General features: G+C 51.2%; 1 protein-coding gene across 4 annotated transcripts; it reads left to right on the forward strand.

The window, feature by feature from the left end:
* Positions 1-9,553: 9,553 nt before the first annotated feature.
* On the forward strand, positions 9,554-16,556 carry LOC141730606 (uncharacterized). Of its 4 annotated transcripts, XM_074549750.1 has the most exons (5): positions 9,554-12,283; positions 14,557-14,625; positions 14,724-14,845; positions 15,078-15,157; positions 15,234-16,556. In XM_074549750.1, exon 1 carries the CDS (start codon positions 9,942-9,944, stop codon positions 10,938-10,940), a length of 999 nt encoding a protein of 332 aa, XP_074405851.1. In that variant the 5' UTR covers positions 9,554-9,941; the 3' UTR covers positions 10,941-12,283; positions 14,557-14,625; positions 14,724-14,845; positions 15,078-15,157; positions 15,234-16,556. The 4 variants fall into 4 exon arrangements, 3 of the variants coding, with proteins under 3 accessions (XP_074405851.1, XP_074405853.1, XP_074405852.1); XM_074549752.1 differs by lacking the exon at positions 15,078-15,157; XM_074549751.1 differs by lacking the exon at positions 14,557-14,625.
* Positions 16,557-20,551: the final 3,995 nt, after the last annotated feature.

The raw sequence follows: 20,551 nt of genomic DNA on the forward strand, positions 1-20,551 counted from the left end.
GCGCGACTGTCGTAAAACTGCCGTAAACCGCGACTGTCATAAAATCGGGCGTAAAGCGCGACTGTCGTAAAAGGTGCCGTAAAGCGCGACTGTCGTAAAACCGTCCGTAAAGCGCGACTGTCGTAAAATCGGCCGTAAAGCGCGACTGTCGAAAAACTGTCGTAAAAGGTGCCGTAAAGCGCTACTGTCGTAAAATCGGCCGTAAACCGCGACTGTCGTAAAACCGGCCGTAAAGCGCGACTGTCGTAAAATCGGGCGTAAAGCGCGACTGTTTTAAAAGGTGCCAAAAAGCGCGACTGTCGTAAAACTTTCGTAAAAGATGCAGTAAAGCGCGACTGTCGTAAAAGGCGCCGTAAAGGGCGACTGTCGTAAAATCGGGCGTAAAGCGCGACTGTCGTAAAACTGTCGTAAAAATGCCGTAAAGCGCGACTGTCGTAAAAGGTGCCGTAAAGCGCGACTGTTGTAAATACGGCCGTAAAGCGCGACTGTCGTAAAACTGTCGTAAAAGGTGCCGTAAAGCGCGACTGTCGTAAAACTGCCGTAAAGCGCGACTGTCGTAAAAGGGGCCGTAAAGCGCGACTGTCGTAAAAGGGGCCGTAAAGCGCGACTGTCGTAAAACTGCCGTAAAGCGCGACTGTCGTAAAATCGGCCGTAAAGCGCGACTGTCGTAAAAGGTGCCGTAAAGCGCGACTGTCGTAAAAGGTGCCGTAAAGCGCGACTGTCGTAAAACTGCCGTAAAGCGCGACTGTCGTAAAATCGGCCGTAAAGCGCGACTGTCGTAAAAGGTGCCGTAAAGCGCGACTGTCGTAAAAGGTGCCGTAAAGCGCGACTGTCGTAAAACTGCCGTAAAGCGCGACTGTCGTAAAATCGGCCGTAAAGCGCGACTGTCGTAAAAGGTGCCGTAAAGCCCGACTGTCGTAAAAGGTGCCGTAAAGCGCGACTGTCGTAAAATAGGCCGTAAAGCGCGACTGTCGTAAAAGGTGCCGTAAAGCCCGACTGTCGTAAAAGGTGCCGTAAAGCGCGACTGTCGTAAAATCGGCCGTAAAGCGCGACTGTCGTAAAAGGTGCCGTAAAGCGTGACTGTCGTAAAAGGGGCCGTAAAGCGCGACTGTCGTAAAATCGGCCGTAAAGCGCGACTGTCGTTAAATCGGCCGTAAAGCGCGACTGTCGTAAAACTGCCGTAAAGCGCGACTGTCGTAAAAGGTGCCGTAAAGCGCGACTGTCGTAAAAGGTGCCGTAAAGAGCGACTGTCGTAAAACTGCCGTAAAGCGCGACTGTCGTAAAATCGGCCGTAAAGCGCGACTGTCGTAAAAGGTGCCGTAAAGCGCGACTGTCGTAAAAGGTGCCGTAAAGCGCGACTGTCGTAAAATCGGCCGTAAAGCGCGACTGTCGTAAAAGGTGCCGTAAAGCGCGACTGTCGTAAAAGGTGCCGTAAAGCGCGACTGTCGTAAAATCGGCCGTAAAGCGCGACTGTCGTAAAAGGTGCCGTAAAGCACGACTGTCGTAAAATCGGCCGTAAAGCGCGACTGTCGTAAAAGGTGCCGTAAAGCGCGACTGTCGTAAAAGGTGCCGTAAAGCGCGACTGTCGTAAAACTGCCGTAAAGCGCGACTGTCGTAAAATCGGCCGTAAAGCGCGACTGTCGTAAAAGGTGCCGTAAAGCGCGACTGTTGTAAATACGGCCATAAAGCGCCACTGTCGTAAAACTGCCGTAAACCGCGACTGTCGTAAAAGGTGCTGTAAAGCGCGACTGTCGTAAAACTTTCGTAAAAGGTGCCGTAAAGCGCGACTGTCGTACAATCGGCCGTAAAGCGCGACTGTCGTAAAACTGTCGTAAAAGGTGCCGAAAAGCGCGACTGTCGTAAAATCGGCCGTAAAGCGCGACTGTTGTAAAATCGGCCGCAAAGCGCAACTGTCGTAAAATCGGCTGTAAAGCGCGACTGTCGTAAAACTGCCGTAAAGCGCGAATGTCGTAAAATCGGCCGTAAAGCGCGACTGTCGTAAAACTGCCGTGAACCGCAACTGTCGTAAAATCGGGCGTAAAGCGCGACTGTCATAAAACTGTCGTAAAAGGTGCCGTAAAGCGCGACTGTCGTAAAAGGTTCCGTAAAGCGCGACTGTCGTAAAAGGTGCCGAAAAGCGCGACTGTCGTAAAATCGGCCGTAAAGCGCGACTGTCGTAAAATCGGCCGTAAAGCGCGACTGTCGTAAAACTGTCGCAAAAGGTGCCGTAAAGCGCGACTGTCGTAAAATCGGCCGTAAAGCGCGACTGTCGTAAAACTGTCGTAAAAGGTGCCGAAAAGCGCGACTGTCGTAAAACTGCCAGAAAGCGCGAATGTCGTAAAATCGGCCGTAAAGCGCGACTGTCGTAAAATCGGGCGTAAAGCGCGACTGTTTTAAAAGGTGCCAAAAAGCGCGACTGTCGTAAAACTTTCGTAAAAGATGCCGTAAAGCGCGACTGTCGTAAAAGGCGCCGTAAAGGGCGACTGTCGTAAAATCGGGCGTAAAGCGCGACTGTCGTAAAACTGTCGTAAAAATGCCGTAAAGCGCGACTGTCGTAAAAGGTGCCGTAAAGCGCGACTGTCGTAAATACGGCCGTAAAGCGCGACTGTCGTAAAATCGGCCGTAAAGCGCGACTGTCGTAAAACTGTCGAAAAAGGTCCCGAAAAGCGCGACTGTCGTAAAATCGGCCGTAAAGCGCGACTGTTGTAAAATCGGCCGCAAAGCGCAACTGTCGTAAAATCGGCCCTAAAGCGCGACTGTCGTAAAACTGCCGTAAAGCGCGAATGTCGTAAAATCGGGCGTAAAGCGCGACTGTCGTAAAACTGTCGTAAAAGGTGCCGTAAAGCGCGACTGTCGTAAAATCGGATGTAAAGCGCGACTGTCGTAAAACTGTCGTAAAAGGCGCCGTAAAGCGCGACTGTCATAAAATCGACCGTAAAGCGCGACTGTCGTAAAATTGGCCGTAAAGCGCGACTGTCGTAAAACTGCCGTAAACCGCGACTGTCGTAAAATCGGCCGCAAAGCGCGACTGTCGTAAAAGGTGCCGTAAAGCGCGACTGTCGTAAAAGGTGCCGTAAAGCGCGAATGTCGTAAAAGGTGCCGTAAAGCGCGACTGTCGTAAAATCGACCGAAAGCGCGACTGTCGTAAAATCGGCCGTAAAGCGCGACTGTCGTAAAAGGGGCCGTAAAGCGCGACTGTCGTAAAAGGGGCCGTAAAGCGCGACTGTCGTAAAACTGCCGTAAAGCGCGACTGTCGTAAAATCGGCCGTAAAGCGCGACTGTCGTAAAAGGTGCCGTAAAGCGCGACTGTCGTAAAAGGTGCCGTAAAGCGCGACTGTCGTAAAACTGCCGTAAAGCGCGACTGTCGTAAAATCGGCCGTAAAGCGCGACTGTCGTAAAAGGTGCCGTAAAGCGCGACTGTCGTAAAAGGTGCCGTAAAGCGCGACTGTCGTAAAACTGCCGTAAAGCGCGACTGTCGTAAAATCGGCCGTAAAGCGCGACTGTCGTAAAAGGTGCCGTAAAGCCCGACTGTCGTAAAAGGTGCCGTAAAGCGCGACTGTCGTAAAATAGGCCGTAAAGCGCGACTGTCGTAAAAGGTGCCGTAAAGCCCGACTGTCGTAAAAGGTGCCGTAAAGCGCGACTGTCGTAAAATCGGCCGTAAAGCGCGACTGTCGTAAAAGGTGCCGTAAAGCGTGACTGTCGTAAAAGGGGCCGTAAAGCGCGACTGTCGTAAAATCGGCCGTAAAGCGCGACTGTCGTTAAATCGGCCGTAAAGCGCGACTGTCGTAAAACTGCCGTAAAGCGCGACTGTCGTAAAAGGTGCCGTAAAGCGCGACTGTCGTAAAAGGTGCCGTAAAGAGCGACTGTCGTAAAACTGCCGTAAAGCGCGACTGTCGTAAAATCGGCCGTAAAGCGCGACTGTCGTAAAAGGTGCCGTAAAGCGCGACTGTCGTAAAAGGTGCCGTAAAGCGCGACTGTCGTAAAATCGGCCGTAAAGCGCGACTGTCGTAAAAGGTGCCGTAAAGCGCGACTGTCGTAAAAGGTGCCGTAAAGCGCGACTGTCGTAAAATCGGCCGTAAAGCGCGACTGTCGTAAAAGGTGCCGTAAAGCACGACTGTCGTAAAATCGGCCGTAAAGCGCGACTGTCGTAAAAGGTGCCGTAAAGCGCGACTGTCGTAAAAGGTGCCGTAAAGCGCGACTGTCGTAAAACTGCCGTAAAGCGCGACTGTCGTAAAATCGGCCGTAAAGCGCGACTGTCGTAAAAGGTGCCGTAAAGCGCGACTGTTGTAAATACGGCCATAAAGCGCCACTGTCGTAAAACTGCCGTAAACCGCGACTGTCGTAAAAGGTGCTGTAAAGCGCGACTGTCGTAAAACTTTCGTAAAAGGTGCCGTAAAGCGCGACTGTCGTACAATCGGCCGTAAAGCGCGACTGTCGTAAAACTGTCGTAAAAGGTGCCGAAAAGCGCGACTGTCGTAAAATCGGCCGTAAAGCGCGACTGTTGTAAAATCGGCCGCAAAGCGCAACTGTCGTAAAATCGGCTGTAAAGCGCGACTGTCGTAAAACTGCCGTAAAGCGCGAATGTCGTAAAATCGGCCGTAAAGCGCGACTGTCGTAAAACTGCCGTGAACCGCAACTGTCGTAAAATCGGGCGTAAAGCGCGACTGTCATAAAACTGTCGTAAAAGGTGCCGTAAAGCGCGACTGTCGTAAAAGGTTCCGTAAAGCGCGACTGTCGTAAAAGGTGCCGAAAAGCGCGACTGTCGTAAAATCGGCCGTAAAGCGCGACTGTCGTAAAATCGGCCGTAAAGCGCGACTGTCGTAAAACTGTCGCAAAAGGTGCCGTAAAGCGCGACTGTCGTAAAATCGGCCGTAAAGCGCGACTGTCGTAAAACTGTCGTAAAAGGTGCCGAAAAGCGCGACTGTCGTAAAACTGCCAGAAAGCGCGAATGTCGTAAAATCGGCCGTAAAGCGCGACTGTCGTAAAATCGGGCGTAAAGCGCGACTGTTTTAAAAGGTGCCAAAAAGCGCGACTGTCGTAAAACTTTCGTAAAAGATGCCGTAAAGCGCGACTGTCGTAAAAGGCGCCGTAAAGGGCGACTGTCGTAAAATCGGGCGTAAAGCGCGACTGTCGTAAAACTGTCGTAAAAATGCCGTAAAGCGCGACTGTCGTAAAAGGTGCCGTAAAGCGCGACTGTCGTAAATACGGCCGTAAAGCGCGACTGTCGTAAAATCGGCCGTAAAGCGCGACTGTCGTAAAACTGTCGAAAAAGGTCCCGAAAAGCGCGACTGTCGTAAAATCGGCCGTAAAGCGCGACTGTTGTAAAATCGGCCGCAAAGCGCAACTGTCGTAAAATCGGCCCTAAAGCGCGACTGTCGTAAAACTGCCGTAAAGCGCGAATGTCGTAAAATCGGGCGTAAAGCGCGACTGTCGTAAAACTGTCGTAAAAGGTGCCGTAAAGCGCGACTGTCGTAAAATCGGATGTAAAGCGCGACTGTCGTAAAACTGTCGTAAAAGGCGCCGTAAAGCGCGACTGTCATAAAATCGACCGTAAAGCGCGACTGTCGTAAAATTGGCCGTAAAGCGCGACTGTCGTAAAACTGCCGTAAACCGCGACTGTCGTAAAATCGGCCGCAAAGCGCGACTGTCGTAAAAGGTGCCGTAAAGCGCGACTGTCGTAAAAGGTGCCGTAAAGCGCGAATGTCGTAAAAGGTGCCGTAAAGCGCGACTGTCGTAAAATCGACCGAAAGCGCGACTGTCGTAAAATCGGCCGTAAAGCGCGACTGTCGTAAAAGGTGCCGTAAAGCGCGACTGTCGTAAATTCGGGCCGCAAAGCGCGACTGTCGTAAAATCGGCCGTAAAGCGCGACTGTCGTAAAACTGCCGTAAACCGCGACTGTCATAAAATCGGGCGTAAAGCGCGACTGTCGTAAAAGGTGCCGTAAAGCGCGACTGTCGTAAAACCGTCCGTAAAGCGCGACTGTCGTAAAATCGGCCGTAAAGCGCGACTGTCGAAAAACTGTCGTAAAAGGTGCCGTAAAGCGCTACTGTCGTAAAATCGGCCGTAAACCGCGACTGTCGTAAAACCGGCCGTAAAGCGCGACTGTCGTAAAATCGGGCGTAAAGCGCGACTGTTTTAAAAGGTGCCAAAAAGCGCGACTGTCGTAAAACTTTCGTAAAAGATGCAGTAAAGCGCGACTGTCGTAAAAGGCGCCGTAAAGGGCGACTGTCGTAAAATCGGGCGTAAAGCGCGACTGTCGAAAACTGTCGTAAAAATGCCGTAAAGCGCGACTGTCGTAAAAGGTGCCGTAAAGCGCGACTGTTGTAAATACGGCCGTAAAGCGCGACTGTCGTAAAACTGTCGTAAAAGGTGCCGTAAAGCGCGACTGTCGTAAAACTGCCGTAAAGCGCGACTGTCGTAAAAGGTGCCGTAAAGCGCGACTGTCGTAAAAGGGGCCGTAAAGCGCGACTGTCGTAAAACTGCCGTAAAGCGCGACTGTCGTAAAATCGGCCGTAAAGCGCGACTGTCGTAAAAGGTGCCGTAAAGCCCGACTGTCGTAAAAGGTGCCGTAAAGCGCGACTGTCGTAAAATAGGCCGTAAAGCGCGACTGTCGTAAAAGGTGCCGTAAAGCGCGACTGTCGTAAAAGGTGCCGTAAAGCGCGACTGTCGTAAAATCGGCCGTAAAGCGCGACTGTCGTAAAAGGTGCCGTAAAGCGTGACTGTCGTAAAAGGGGCCGTAAAGCGCGACTGTCGTAAAATCGGCCGTAAAGCGCTACTGTCGTTAAATCGGCCGTAAAGCGCGACTGTCGTAAAAGGTGCCGTAAAGCGCGACTGTCGTAAAAGGTGCCGTAAAGCGCGACTGTCGTAAAAGGTGTCGTAAAGCGCGACTGTCGTAAAAAAGGCCGTAAAGCGCGACTGTCGTAAAAGGTGCCGTAAAGCCCGACTGTCGTAAAAGGGGCCGTAAAGCGCGACTGTCGTAAAATCGGCCGTAAAGCGCGACTGTCGTAAAAGGTGCCGTAAAGCGCGACTGTCGTAAAAGGGGCCGTAAAGCGCGACTGTCGTAAAATCGGCCGTAAAGCGCGACTGTCGTTAAATCGGCCGTAAAGCGCGACTGTCGTAAAACTGCCGTAAAGCGCGACTGTCGTAAAAGGTGCCGTAAAGCGCGACTGTCGTAAAAGGTGCCGTAAAGCGCGACTGTCGTAAAAGGTGCCGTAAAGCGCGACTGTCGTAAAAGGGGCCGTAAAGCGCGACTGTCGTAAAAGGTGCCGTAAAGCGCGACTGTCGTAAAAGGTGCCGTAAAGCGCGACTGTCGTAAAACTGCCGTAAAGCGCGACTGTCGTAAAAGGTGCCGTAAAGCGCGACTGTCGTAAAAGGTGCCGTAAAGCGCGACTGTCGTAAAATCGGCCGTAAAGCGCGACTGTCGTAAAATCGGCCGTAAAGCGCGACTGTCGTAAAAGGTGCCGTAAAGCGCGACTGTCGTAAAATCGGCCGTAAAGCGCGACTGTCGTAAAAGGCGCCGTAAAGCGCGACTGTCGTAAAAGGTGCCGTAAAGCGCGACTGTCGTAAAATCGGCCGTAAAGCGCGACTGTCGTAAAACTGCCGTAAAGCGCGACTGTCGTAAAATCGGCCGTAAAGCGCGACTGTCGTAAAAGGTGCCGTAAAGCCCGACTGTCGTAAAAGGTGCCGTAAAGCGCGACTGTCGTAAAATAGGCCGTAAAGCGCGACTGTCGTAAAAGGTGCCGTAAAGCGCGACTGTCGTAAAAGGTGCCGTAAAGCGCGACTGTCGTAAAACTGCCGTAAAGCGCGACTGTCGTAAAATCGGCCGTAAAGCGCGACTGTCGTAAAAGGTGCCGTAAAGCGTGACTGTCGTAAAAGGTGCCGTAAAGCGCGACTGTCGTAAAATCGGCCGTAAAGCGCGACTGTCGTTAAATCGGCCAAAAAGCGCGACTGTCGTAAAACTGCCGTAAAGCGCGACTGTCGTAAAATCGGCCGTAAAGCGCGACTGTCGTAAAATCGGCCGTAAAGCGCGACTGTCGTAAAACTGCCGTAAAGCGCGACTGTCGTAAAAGGTGCCGTAAAGCGCGACTGTCGTAAAACTGCCGTAAAGCGCGACTGTCGTAAAATCGGCCGTAAAGCGCGACTGTCGTAAAAGGGGCCGTAAAGCGCGACTGTCGTAAAATCGGCCGTAAAGCGCGACTGTCGTAAAAGGTGCCGTAAAGCGCGACTGTCGTAAAATCGGCCGTAAAGCGCGACTGTCGTAAAACTGCCGTAAAGCGCGACTGTCGTAACATCGGCCGTAAAGCGCGACTGTCGTAAAAGGTGCCGTAAAGCGCGACTGTCGTAAAATCGGCCGTAAAGCGCGACTGTCGTAAAAGGGGCCGTAAAGCGCGACTGTCGTAAAATCGGCCGTAAAGCGCGACTGTCGTAAAAGGTGCCGTAAAGCGCGACTGTCGTAAAAGGTGCCGTAAAGCGCGACTGTCGTAAAAGGGGCCGTAAAGCGCGACTGTCGTAAAATCGGCCGTAAAGCGCGACTGTCGTAAAAGGTGCCGTAAAGCGCGACTGTCGTAAAAGGTGCCGTAAAGCGCGACTGTCGTAAAACTGCCGTAAAGCGCGACTGTCGTAAAATCGGCCGTAAAGCGCGACTGTCGTAAAAGGGGCCGTAAAGCGCGACTGTCGTAAAACTGCCGTAAAGCGCGACTGTCGTAAAAGGTGCCGTAAAGCGCGACTGTCGTAAAAGGTGCCGTAAAGCGCGGCTGTCGTAAAAGGCGCCGTAAAGCGCGACTGTCGTAAAAGGCGCCGTAAAGCGCGACTGTCGTAAAAGGTGCCGTAAAGCGCGACTGTCGTAAAAGGTGCCGTAAAGCGCGACTGTCGTAAAATCGGCCGTAAAGCGCGACTGTCGTAAAAGGTGCCGTAAAGCGTGACTGTCGTAAAAGGTGCCGTAAAGCGCGACTGTCGTAAAACTGCCGTAAAGCGCGACTGTCGTAAAAGGGGCCGTAAAGCGCGACTGTCGTAAAATCGGCCGTAAAGCGCGACTGTCGTAAAAGGTGCCGTAAAGCGCGACTGTCGTAAAAGGTGCCATGTTGCCGGAATCCACGTGTCGGCATGGACGCCGCCATCTTGCCGGAAACCACGTGTCGGCATGTGCGCCACCATCTTGCCAAAAACCACTTGTCGGCACGGGCGCCGCCATCTTGGCGGAATCCACGTGTCGGCATGTGCGCCGCCATCTTGCCGGAAACCACGTGTCGGCGTGGGCGCTGCCATCTTGCCGGAATTCACGTGTCGGTACAGGCGCCGCCATCTTGCCAAAAACCACGTGTCGGCATGGGCGCCGCCATCTTGGCGGAATCGACGTGTCGGCATGGGCGCCGCCATCTTGCCGGAAACCACGTGTCGGCACGGGCGCTGCCATCTTGCCGGAATTCACGTGTCGGCACAGGCGCCGCCATCTTGCCAAAAACCACGTGTCGGCATGGGCGCCGCCATCTTGGCCGAATCCACGTGTCGGCACGGGCGCCGCCATGTTGCCGGAAACCACGTGTCGGCATGGGCGCTGCCATCTTGCCGGAATTCACGTGTCGGCACAGGCGCCGCCATCTTGCCAAAAACCACGTGGCGGCATGGGCGCCTCCATCTTGCCGGAAACCACGTGTCTTCATCAGCTCCGCCATCTATCCAAGCCCAGAGGCTACCCCGACGCCTTAGATGCCCCTCCCCGCGACGCCACCGGCCTCACGCGAACCGGAATATCATATCGGCCCCCGGGGACCCGCGGAAAGCGCAAAAATCCCGGCAAAAATCGAGAAAAAAGATCCGGTCATGGGGGCCGCCATCTTGCCGGAAACCACGTGTCGGCATGGGCGCCGCCATCTTGCCGGAAACCACGTGTCTTCATCAGCGCCGCCATTTATCCGAGCCTAGAGGCTACCCCGACGCCTTAGATGCCCCTCCCCGCGACGCCGCCGGCCTCACGCGAACCGGAATATCATTCCGGCCCCCGGGGACCCGCGGAAAGCGCAAAAATCCCGGCAAAAATCGAGAAAAAAGATCCGGTCATGGGGGCCGCCATCTTGCCGGAAACCACGTGTCGGCATGGGCGCCGCCATCTTGCCGGAATCCACGTGTCGGTATGGGCGCCGCCATCTTGCCGGAAACCACGTGTCGGCATGGGCGCTGCCATCTTTCCGGAAACCACGTGTCGGCATGGGCGCCGCCATCTTGACCGAATCCAGGTGTCGGCATGGGCGCCGCCATCTTGCCGGAAACCACGTGTCGGCATGGGCGCTTCCATCTTGCCGGAAACCACGTGTCTTCATCAGCTCTGCCATCTATCCGAGCCCAGAGGCTACCCCGACGCCTTAGATGCCCCTCCCCGCGACGCCGCCGGCCTCACGCGAACTGGAATATCATTCCGGCCCCCGGGGACCCGCGGAAAGCGCAAAAATCCCGGCAAAAATCGAGAAAAAAGATCCGGTCATGGGGGCCGCCATCTTGCCGGAAACCACGTGTCGGCATGGGCGCCGCCATCTAGCCGGAAACCACGTGTCGGCATGGGCGCCTCCATCTTGCCGGAAACCACGTGTCTTCATCAGCGCCGCCATCTATCCGAGCCTAGAGGCTACCCCCACGCCTTAGATGCCCCTTCCCGCGACGCCGCCGGCCTCACACGAACCGGAATATCATTCCGGCCCCCGGGGACCCGCGGAAAGCGCAAAAATCCCGGCAAAAATCGAGAAAAAAGATCCGGTCATGGGGGCCGCCATCTTGCCGGAAACCACGTGTCGGCATGGGCGCCGCCATCTTGCCGGAAACCACGTGTCGGCATGGGCGCCGCCATCTTGGCGGAATCCACGTGTCGGTATGGGCGCCGCCATCTTGCCGGAAACTACGTGTCGCCACGGGCGCCGCCATCTTGGATTAGGGTTAGTTTTAATCGGTAATTTTAAGAATTAGGGTTAATTTTAAAGCTCTTTTAGGATTATTTAAGGATTTTTTAAAGGTTCTTGGGGGGTTTTTACGGGTGTTTTAGGGGCTTTTTAAAAGTAGGGCATTTTGAGTGTATTCGGAGGCTCTTTTTAGGGTTCTGTGGGGTGTTTAAGATACATTTTCTCTCTCTCTTTCTAACTTTGTTTTCCTTTCTAGCTTTAGTTTAAAAAAGCAGCAGTAGAAAAGTTATTTACGGTTAGGTTTATTTGAGTTTTTATTAGGGTTCAATGGTGTGGGATGTTTGTTCTGTTAGTAATAGAAATAGGTTTTGTTTTGATGTGCTGCGATGGGATGAGCGTGTGCTGTGTACCAGTGCTGACAAAGGTACAGTATTTTTATGGCTCTGATGTGTCGGGTTAATGAATTTATATGGTCTAATATGTCTAATATGGTCTAATATGATGAAAATAAAAATAAATATACATTTAAAAATAAATATAAAATTATAGTGGTAAACAGAAATATAGAAATCAAATAGATAAATACATAAAACTATAATATATTGTATATTATTGTAACATAACATATAAATTATAGTCTATTATATATATAAACAAAGATATATAACTATAGAATGTAAATATAAAACCAGTAAAATAAATTGGAGAATTTTTTTTGGTTTTTTAGGTTATAGGCTGGGTTTTATAATAAATGTGGTGGTGGGCTTTGCTGCAGCTGGAATTTGTATCTATTTCAGGAAGCGTCATACAGTATATCCTGCAATTTAATAGATCGCCTGCTATGTTAGTTGTAGTGGAAGAAGCTGAATGAAACCAGGACACTGAACTTTGGTGCACCAAACCCCTGCCAATAACAGGTTTTCAAATAACAAACCCACAGTTTACAACAATGGTAAAATCCCAGCCTACAAAAATACCAAACTCCCAGCCAAAAAAAAATACTAAAAACTTGGCCTACAAAAATATCGAACAAACCAGCCTATAAAAAACTGCATTTCAAAATACCAGAACAACCTAGTTTCAAAATAATAGGAAACCCAATTTCAAGGTACACAGGAGCTGAGGGCTGCGGGGCAGAGGGACCGGTTGAGGGGTAAAGGGAGAGGCCTTGAGGGCTGGACAGTCCAGTGGAGATCAGGGGTACAGGATACAGCTGTACCACCCCCTCACCCCAGCCCTAACCTCAGCCTAACCAGCTCCCCTAAAAACAGCCTTTTCCCCCAACAGCAGCACAACACAGCAACCCTAACAGCGAGACCAGAGAGCAACCCTCACACACCAGGACAATGACAGAACCCTCAGAGAACAACAGAACCACTGCGGCTAGAGAGCAACAGGTAGAGTTTGGAGACTGAGCACGTCTTTTTGAGTTTTTTTCTCAGGACTTTTAAAGGTATTTAGGGGATTTTGGAAGGGACTTCTCTGGGACTTTTTAGGGTATTGTTGGGGCTTTTTCAAAGCCATTCTGTGATTCCCTAGAATATTTTGAAGATTATGGTCAGGGTCAGAGGAAACACCCTCTGAAAAGGCAGAGTTTTAGGACTGCAGTGGAATGCTTTAGAAAGGGGTCAGCGGTGGCACAGCAGGTCGGGTCCCACACTGCCAGTCCAAAGGTTGTAAGTTTTAGACCCAGCTAAGTTGTTGTGGTCAGGGTTAGATGCTCTCAGCTTTCGTCTGGGAGAATTTCTGCACAGAAAAACTCACCCCCTGAGTTTGCTGATGCCAGTTTGCAGGAGGTGCTTGGCACTGCCAGAGCAGCCCGAGTTCTAGGTGGGGGCAGCTTTGCTCCTGGAGAAATCCTGTGCTGGCCCTCTTCCCTGTAAAACCAAACTCACCCCTGCTGCGTGTCGACGTCCATCCGCAGGAGGCACGTGGCACTCCGAGGGCAGCAAGAGTTCTTGGTGTTGGCAGCTGCGGACTGCGAGAAATTGTTCTCTGCAGTTTTGGAGGCCGAATTGCAGTTTCTGCCATGGGCACACAGAGAGGAAAGGCTGTTAATTTCCTTAGAAAGGAAAGCCTGGCACCCCATGGTTTAAGGGGCAGACAAAGGGCTGTATAGGGGAAAGAGCTCCTCACAGGACCTTTCTTCACCTCAGCCCCCACTCCAAGGTCTAGCAGGCCCCCGTGTGACAAGCTGCTTTCAGAGGGTTGCCCGGGCACACCTGCACAGGGAGCTGCTAGGCCAGAGGGACTAACGGGGACGGTCGGAGCATCCAGCACGGACTAGGAAACAGCCAGACCCACCTGGGCACTGAGCATCACTTTGAGAAAACGCCAAGGGAAGAGCCCTTTTGGCCAAGGGCCAGCAACTGAGCAGGCCAGGCAGCAAGTGGGGTTCCAGGATAGGGCTTTCAACTTTCCCCTTTTACAGTGTCAGTCCCTCTCCAAAGCCCCCAGACCCTCCAGAGCACTCCCAGAAAGGAGAGGGGTTATTAGGAGAAAAAGAGTTTATAAAAAAGGGAAAAAGCTTCATTTTCCATTAGTTTTTGTGTTCAAACTGGTAGGGACTTGGATTCCCCTGCAATTTTAATGGTCTCAGTTGAAAGAATCCCTGCCTTTTCTGTGCTGTTAGGGGTGTTAATTGACAGGGAGTCCTCATTCTCTATTATTTGGCAGTTTAAAAAGAAGGGGAAAATCTTGACAATGTTTCTTATGGGTTTGAATTAAGGGTAGCCACCCCTTTTTGTTGTCCTGAGGCCCAAATTGAGGGAGAAGGCCAGCTATCCCTCCATCCTAAGGGTTTGAACTGAGGAGGGAAAAATCCTTCTTTTTTCATCACTGGAGAGATTTAAAGTGTGGAAAGCCCCTCTTTTCCCAATATTTAAGGAGAGCAAATTAAAGGGCAGAAACTATTTATTTGCCATTGTATTAGCTTCAGTAGAGGTAACTGCCCCATTTCCTCTTTTTAAGGAATTCACTGGAAGGAAGCTCTGCCTTTTTCAGCATCTTAAGGGTTTAAAACTACATTTCAGGGCACTTCTTTCTATGCTGTAGGACCAAGTATCTCAGAGAAGGATGAGCCTCACATGCCCTTAACCCTTACACTGCCTGGGAGGCTTTTATTTTTCTTATTTTTCCTTATAATGTAGATAGCCTAAATTAGAGGTCCCAAGGAGACTTAGACTATTCATACCATTAGTATTCTTCTCCACCCAGCTTAGTCACATGGGAAATACTACTTAGTAGCCACTAAGGAATAATTACCTAAGTTAACAGCAAATTACCCAATCTATCTAGTTATGCTGCCTAAACAGAAAGTTTTATTTCTTACCAGTTTGCTGCCCTTTTGCTCCAAGCAGTTGCTACAAAAAAGAAAGCGCTGTTATTTTTCTGAAGAGCTTTCTTCTATAACAAGCACTTTACTCCCCTTGAATTTGAGTCAGAGAGGCCAAACAGCTGCAGCTGCTCTGAGGGCTTTTATACTCGGTGGGATTTGCCCCCTCCCTTTTCATGGGTGCCATGGGAACGAGAGGCGGGCACAATCAGGGGTATATTAACCCCAGCCTTGGCTGTGGGGCTTCATTCCCTCTCTGGGATGTGCTGGGGTAAGAACTCTCCTCTCATTTCAGTGAAGAGGCTCTTTCAGCTCATCTCAACTTCTTTCCAGCAGGTGTTTCTGGGCATCTAAAGCATAGAGGCTTTGAAGATTCTGTGAAGTAAACAGCATGGAATACAGGGAGTATTTAGACTCATGATTTTAGCTTTTGTGTTTAGGGGTGGTAAAGTGCATTTGTAATTTCTGGTTTTGTTCTTGTTTTGTTTTGTATTTTTTTTTAGGAGGAGCGCAGCATCCAGAGATTCCTGGTTGTGTCAAGTACAACACTTTTTTCAGCAGATTCATCATGTCACAAGAGGGATCCGCCCAGTGTCAAGGATGATGTCTGAGATTGAGGCATCAGGTGAGTTGAGGATTGTGATTAGGAGAGGGAATGTGAGCAGGCATACAGTTAGGAATTATTGTGGGTGGGGGGAGGTTTGAAGGTAGCAGGGTGAAAAAGGATGTTTATTTGAGGACCCCCCCCCCTAAGGCTTCTCAGAAGCCTAGCAGAGGTATTCCCATGTCTTACAGCACACAAGGTTATCTACTGCACTCATAGGAATGCTATCCAACTTTGCCTTTCTCTAACCCAGGTGCCACTGCTAATAAAGGCCACAGCCTTGGAATCAGGGTGAAGCTGGAGCCTAAAGCAGCCAGGCACACTCAGGAGAGGGCAAGTAGCTGACTTGCTGGGATTTGGCCCACATAACTCTGGACTCATACTTTGGTTTTGGTTTTCTTTATTGTAGCTAACCAAGAAGCTAACAGGCCATCACGAGGCGTTCCAAGGCAGACTCATTTCAGCTGCAACATGGATCCACATCACCAATCATCCAAACGATAAGTTGGGGGCCAGGGCTTGGAGATGGGATGATGGGAGAGTAGCAGGTTGGGAGATCTTGGGGCAGATGTAAAAATTAGCAGAGGGAAAAGCAATCTTCTCCAAGGGCCTCTTAGGACAGCTAAAGGGAGAGGCTCTACTTTTGATGGCAGCTTTCAGGCAGGCAGTGCAGAACAGTTCTGGTCTATGTTGTAAGCGTGTCACCTTATATTGTGTGTACTTACACTCTATGTACACTTGCACTGTATGCATCAGCTTATAATGTGTGTACTTACATTGTACCAATTATGATTGGAACTGCCCTGCCCTGGCCCGTAGTCACAGTTAGGTGGAAGAGTTATAAAAACTGTACCATTCATCTGTGTTTTGTGGGATTTTGGGTAGAAAATTTATTGGGCCAGTGCGGGGACAAGTCCTAGCTGTCAGATAGACACTCGTTGACCCCTTCCTGTTGTCTCACAGGTCCCCGAGGCTACCGATTTCCCCGGAATCTACCATTTGACGTCAAGGAGCGGCAGCCAGAAGATGCATTGAAGCACGTTCTTCAGCGTCTCGGGTAAGGGCCGCAGCGAGCGTGTGAGCGTGCGTGAGAGCATGTGAATGTGTCTGTCTGAGTCCGCTTGTCTCTGCATGTGTGAGCGCACGCTGACTGGTTTTACCCTTGTGTGTATGACTTTTGCTTTTCAGGTTTTTCATCTCATTTTTAAATTTAGAATAAAAAATCCCCAGCCGGGGTTTTTTTTTTTTTCCCCCCCGGCTGGGTTTTTTTTTTCCTCGGTCCCGGTCGGTCTGCGAGGCGACGTTCATCGCCAAAGTTTGGGCACGGACCATCCAGGGACCGGGGTTTTTGTCAGGCAGGAGGATTTTTTGGAGGTTCCCGGGAACCACGTTCCCGAGGACCAATGATTGCTGGGGTGTAATTTAGCAGTTGTGATGAGAGGGATGGTGAGTTTGTGTGTAATCTGAAGGGAGAGGTTATGGTAGATGAATGGTGGTTTTTGTGTGCTTTTGTTGTTTTGGGTTTCTTGTAACAATAACTCAACATGTAATGAAAATAGAAAAAGGTTATCACTTTGTGTTGATATGTGTATTGCTCTGTACTGCTCTGTATTGCTCCATATGTAAGTTTGACTTTTACCAGTGTGTCTATGGATTGTATATGCACTTGCGTTTGTATACACTGTTTCTATGTATTTTGCTGATGTCTAAATAAAAACATGCATTTAATAAAGTTGAATCACCCCTAATCAAGATACCCCCTGCCCTTCCCTACCCCCACCGCGGCTCCTGTCTTTTTTGGGTGCGGTTTTGTAATTTCTTTCCTCTGTATTTCTTCCTTTTGCTCCTCACTTTCCTTTTCTATTTCTAACTTAACTTCCATCTGTCTCTAACCCTTTGTTTCTGTTTCTCACTCTTTGTGACACTGTGTCTCTGCTTCTGTAACTCTGTTTCCATCTGCTTCCTTTTATTTGTCCATTTCACTATTTCTGTCTAACTGTATGTATTTTTCTCTCTTGTCTATACTTTGCACCTTATTTCTTTTTCTTTGTAACTTTCACCCTCGCTCTTCTTGCTTCTGTTTCTCTGTGTTCTCCTTTTCCTTAGTTTGTCTTTTTTGCTCTCAGTCTTTTCATTTTTCACTCTGCCCTGAATTTTCTAATCCTAACCACTTTCTTTTCCCTCCAAGTCCTGTCTTTCCTTTTTCCCACCCTCCTTTTCTTTTCTCTCTGTCTTGGTTTCTCTCTCTGTTTTCTTTTCTCTTTCTGTCTCTCTGTCTTTTCTTCTCTATCTCCCTCTCTTCTTTTTCTCTCTGTTTTTTTCTCTGTCTTCTTTTCTCTCTGTTTCCCTCTGTCTTTTTTTTCCCTGTCTCTTCCTCTTCTTTTCACTCTTTTTCCTTCTCTCTATTTTTTTCAGCCTTTACTTCTCTCTCTCTTTTTTTTCTCTCTCTCTCTCTCTCTCTTTTCTCTCTCTCTCTCTCTCTCTTTTCTCTCTCTCTCTCTCTCTCTAACTTTGTTTTCCTTTCTAGCTTTAGTTTAAAAAAGCAGCAGTAGAAACTTTCAGGCTCCCGGGGAGTAAAGGAAAAAAATAAAAAATTTAAAAATACAAAACAAACCCTTTATTCCCCGGGAGCCTGAAATTTTCTACTGCTGCACCGGACATATAGTTTTTATTCTTTTTACTATATACATTATATAGGAACCCCACCCTCTCCTAATCAGGACCCCCAGCTGACACCAATCAAGCCTAATCAGTACCCCCAGCTGACACCAATCAAGCCTAATCAGTACCCCCAGCTGACACACCCCCAGCTGACAGCAATAGAGCCTAATCAGTACCCCCAGCTGACAGCAATCAAGCCTAATCAGTACCCCCAGCTGATACCAATCAAGCCTAATCAGTACCCCCAGCTGACACATCCCCAGCTGACACCAATCAAGCCTAATCAGTACCCCCAGCTGACAGCAATCAAGCCTAATCAGTACCCCCAGCTGATACCAATCAAGCCTAATCAGTACCCCCAGCTGACACACCCCCAGCTGACACCAATCAAGCCTAATCAGTACCCCCAGCTGACAGCAATCAAGCCTAATCAGTACCCCCAGCTGACACCAATCAAGCCTAATCAGTACCCCCAGCTGACAGCAATCAAGCCTAATCAGTACCCCCAGCTGACACACCCCCAGCTGACACCAATCAAGCCTAATCAGTACCCCCAGCTGACACCAATCAAGCCTAATCAGTACCCCCAGCTGACACACCCCCAGCTGACAGCAATAGAGCCTAATCAGTACCCCCAGCTGACAGCAATCAAGCCTAATCAGTACCCCCAGCTGATACCAATCAAGCCTAATCAGTACCCCCAGCTGACACATCCCCAGCTGACACCAATCAAGCCTAATCAGTACCCCCAGCTGACACCAATCAAGCCTAATCAGTACCCCCAGCTGATACCAATCAAGCCTAATCAGTACCCCCAGCTGACACACCCCCAGCTGACACCAATCAAGCCTAATCAGTACCCCCAGCTGACACATCCCCAGCTGACACCAATCAAGCCTAATCAGTACCCCCAGCTGACAGCAATCAAGCCTAATCAGTACCCCCAGCTGATACCAATCAAGCCTAATCAGTACCCCCAGCTGACACACCCCCAGCTGTCACCAATCAAGCCTAATCTGTACCCCCAGCTGACACATCCCCAGCTGACACCAATCAAGCCTAATCAGTACCCCCAGCTGACAGCAATCAAGCCTAATCAGTACCCCCAGCTGATACCAATCAAGCCTAATCAGTACCCCCAGCTGACACATCCCCAGCTGACACCAATCAAGCCTAATCAGTACCCCCAGCTGACAGCAATCAAGCCTAATCAGTACCCCCAGCTGATACCAATCAAGCCTAATCAGTACCCCCAGCTGACACCCCCCCAGCTGACACCAATCAAGCCTAATCAGTACCCCCAGCTGACACCAATCAAGCCTAATCAGTCTCACCTACCACTAGACAGCACCCCTATACCCAAGCACCGACCCTGTCACCAAGCCCCGCCCCTAGGTCCCCCCCCCCCCCCTTCCCCAAACCACAGCCCCCCCCCCTAGCCAAGCCCGCGCCGCCCCGGCCCTAGCCGCCCCCAGGGACCGCCTCCCACCGGCTACCCCCGCCCCTAGGCGCCCCAGTCCCTGGACACCGCCCCCCCCGTCGCCAAGCCCCCGCCCCCTAACACCACCCCCGGTACCCAAGCGCCCCGCATCAGGGCTCCGCCCCGCCCCCGGGCGCCGCCGCCCCGCCCCCGGGCACCGCCCCCCCATCGCCGTGCCCCCGCCCCCGGGCGCCACCTCCCCTCCCCGAGCCCCCGCCCCCATGCGCCCCCCCTCCGTCGCCGGGCCGCCGCTGCCAGAAGCCGCCCCCACGGCTCAGAAGCCCCTCCCCGCGACGCCGCCCGGCCGCACGGGAACCGGAATAACACTCCGGCCACGGGGGACAGGAGGAAAGCGCAAAAAACCCGGCAAAAATAGAGAAAAAACAATCCGGTCATGGCGGCCGCCATGTTGCCGGAAGTGACGTAATTTGGACGGCGCCGCCATCTTGTCCCCTTACCACGTGTCGGCATGGGGGGCCGCCATCTTGCCGGAAACCACGTGTCGGCATGGGGGCCGCCATCTTGCCGGAAACCACGTGTCGGCATGGGCGCCGCCATCTTGCCGGAAACCACGTGTCTTCATGCGCGCCGCCATCTTGCCGGAAACCACGTGTCGGCATGGGCGCAGCCATCTTGCTGGAAACCACGTGTCGGCATGGGCGCCGCCATCTTGCCGGAAACCACGTGTCTTTATGGGCGCTGCCATCTTGCCGGAAACCACGTGTCGGCATGGGCGCCGCCATCTTGCCGGAAACCACGTGTCCTCATGGGCGCCGCCATCTTGCAGGAAAACACACATGGGCACCTCCATTTTGCCAGAAACCACGTGATATTATGGGCGCAGCCATTTTGCTCCAAGTCACGTGACCACCGCCATCTTAGAAAACAATCACGTGACGACGTGTGGGCCGCCATCTTGGATTAGGGTGAGTTTTAATCGGTAATTTTAACAATTAGGGCTAATTTTAAGGGGTAATTTTAAGGGTTACAGTTTATTTTAACATTAATTGAGGTTCGGGATGGGGTTTAGGGTTCAGGGTGGGGTCCGGGATCTGGTATTGCCCTCGGGTGAGGGTTGGGGGCGAGGTTTAGGGTTCGGGGTGGGGTCCAGAATCAGGTTTAGGCCTCGGGTGAGGGTGAGGCCTCGGGCAAGGGGTGTGGGGGTGAGGGTTTGGGGTTTGGGGTTTAGGGGTTTAGGGGTTTAGGGGTTTAGGGGTTTAGGGTTAGGGCTAGGGTTAGGGTTAGGGGTTAGGGGTTAGGGTTAGGGTTAGGGTTTAGGGTTCGGGTTAGGGTTCGGGTTAGGGTTCGGGTTAGGGTTAGGGTTCGGGTTAGGGTTCGGGTTAGGGTTAGGGGTTAGGGTTAGGGTTTAGGGTTAGGGTTAGGGTTAGGGTTAGGGTTAGGGTTAGGGTTAGGGTTAGGGTTAGGGTTAGGGTTAGGGTTAGGGTTAGGGTTAGGGTTAGGGTTAGGGTTAGGGTTAGGGTTAGGGTTAGGGTTAGGGTTAGGGTTAGGGTTAGGGTTAGGGTTAGGGTTAGGGTTAGGGTTAGGGTTAGGGTTAGGGGGTTAGGGTTAGGGTTAGGGTTAGGGTT

Source organism: Zonotrichia albicollis, chromosome 11 (assembly GCF_047830755.1).
Source record: "Zonotrichia albicollis isolate bZonAlb1 chromosome 11, bZonAlb1.hap1, whole genome shotgun sequence".
In the NCBI taxonomy this organism is placed as follows: domain Eukaryota; kingdom Metazoa; phylum Chordata; class Aves; order Passeriformes; family Passerellidae; genus Zonotrichia; species Zonotrichia albicollis.

Coding starts and splice junctions, on each gene's coding strand:
- LOC141730606 (XM_074549750.1), top strand. CDS start 9,942: ATGCCCCTCCCCGCGACGCCGCCGGCCTCACGCGAACCGGAATATCAT.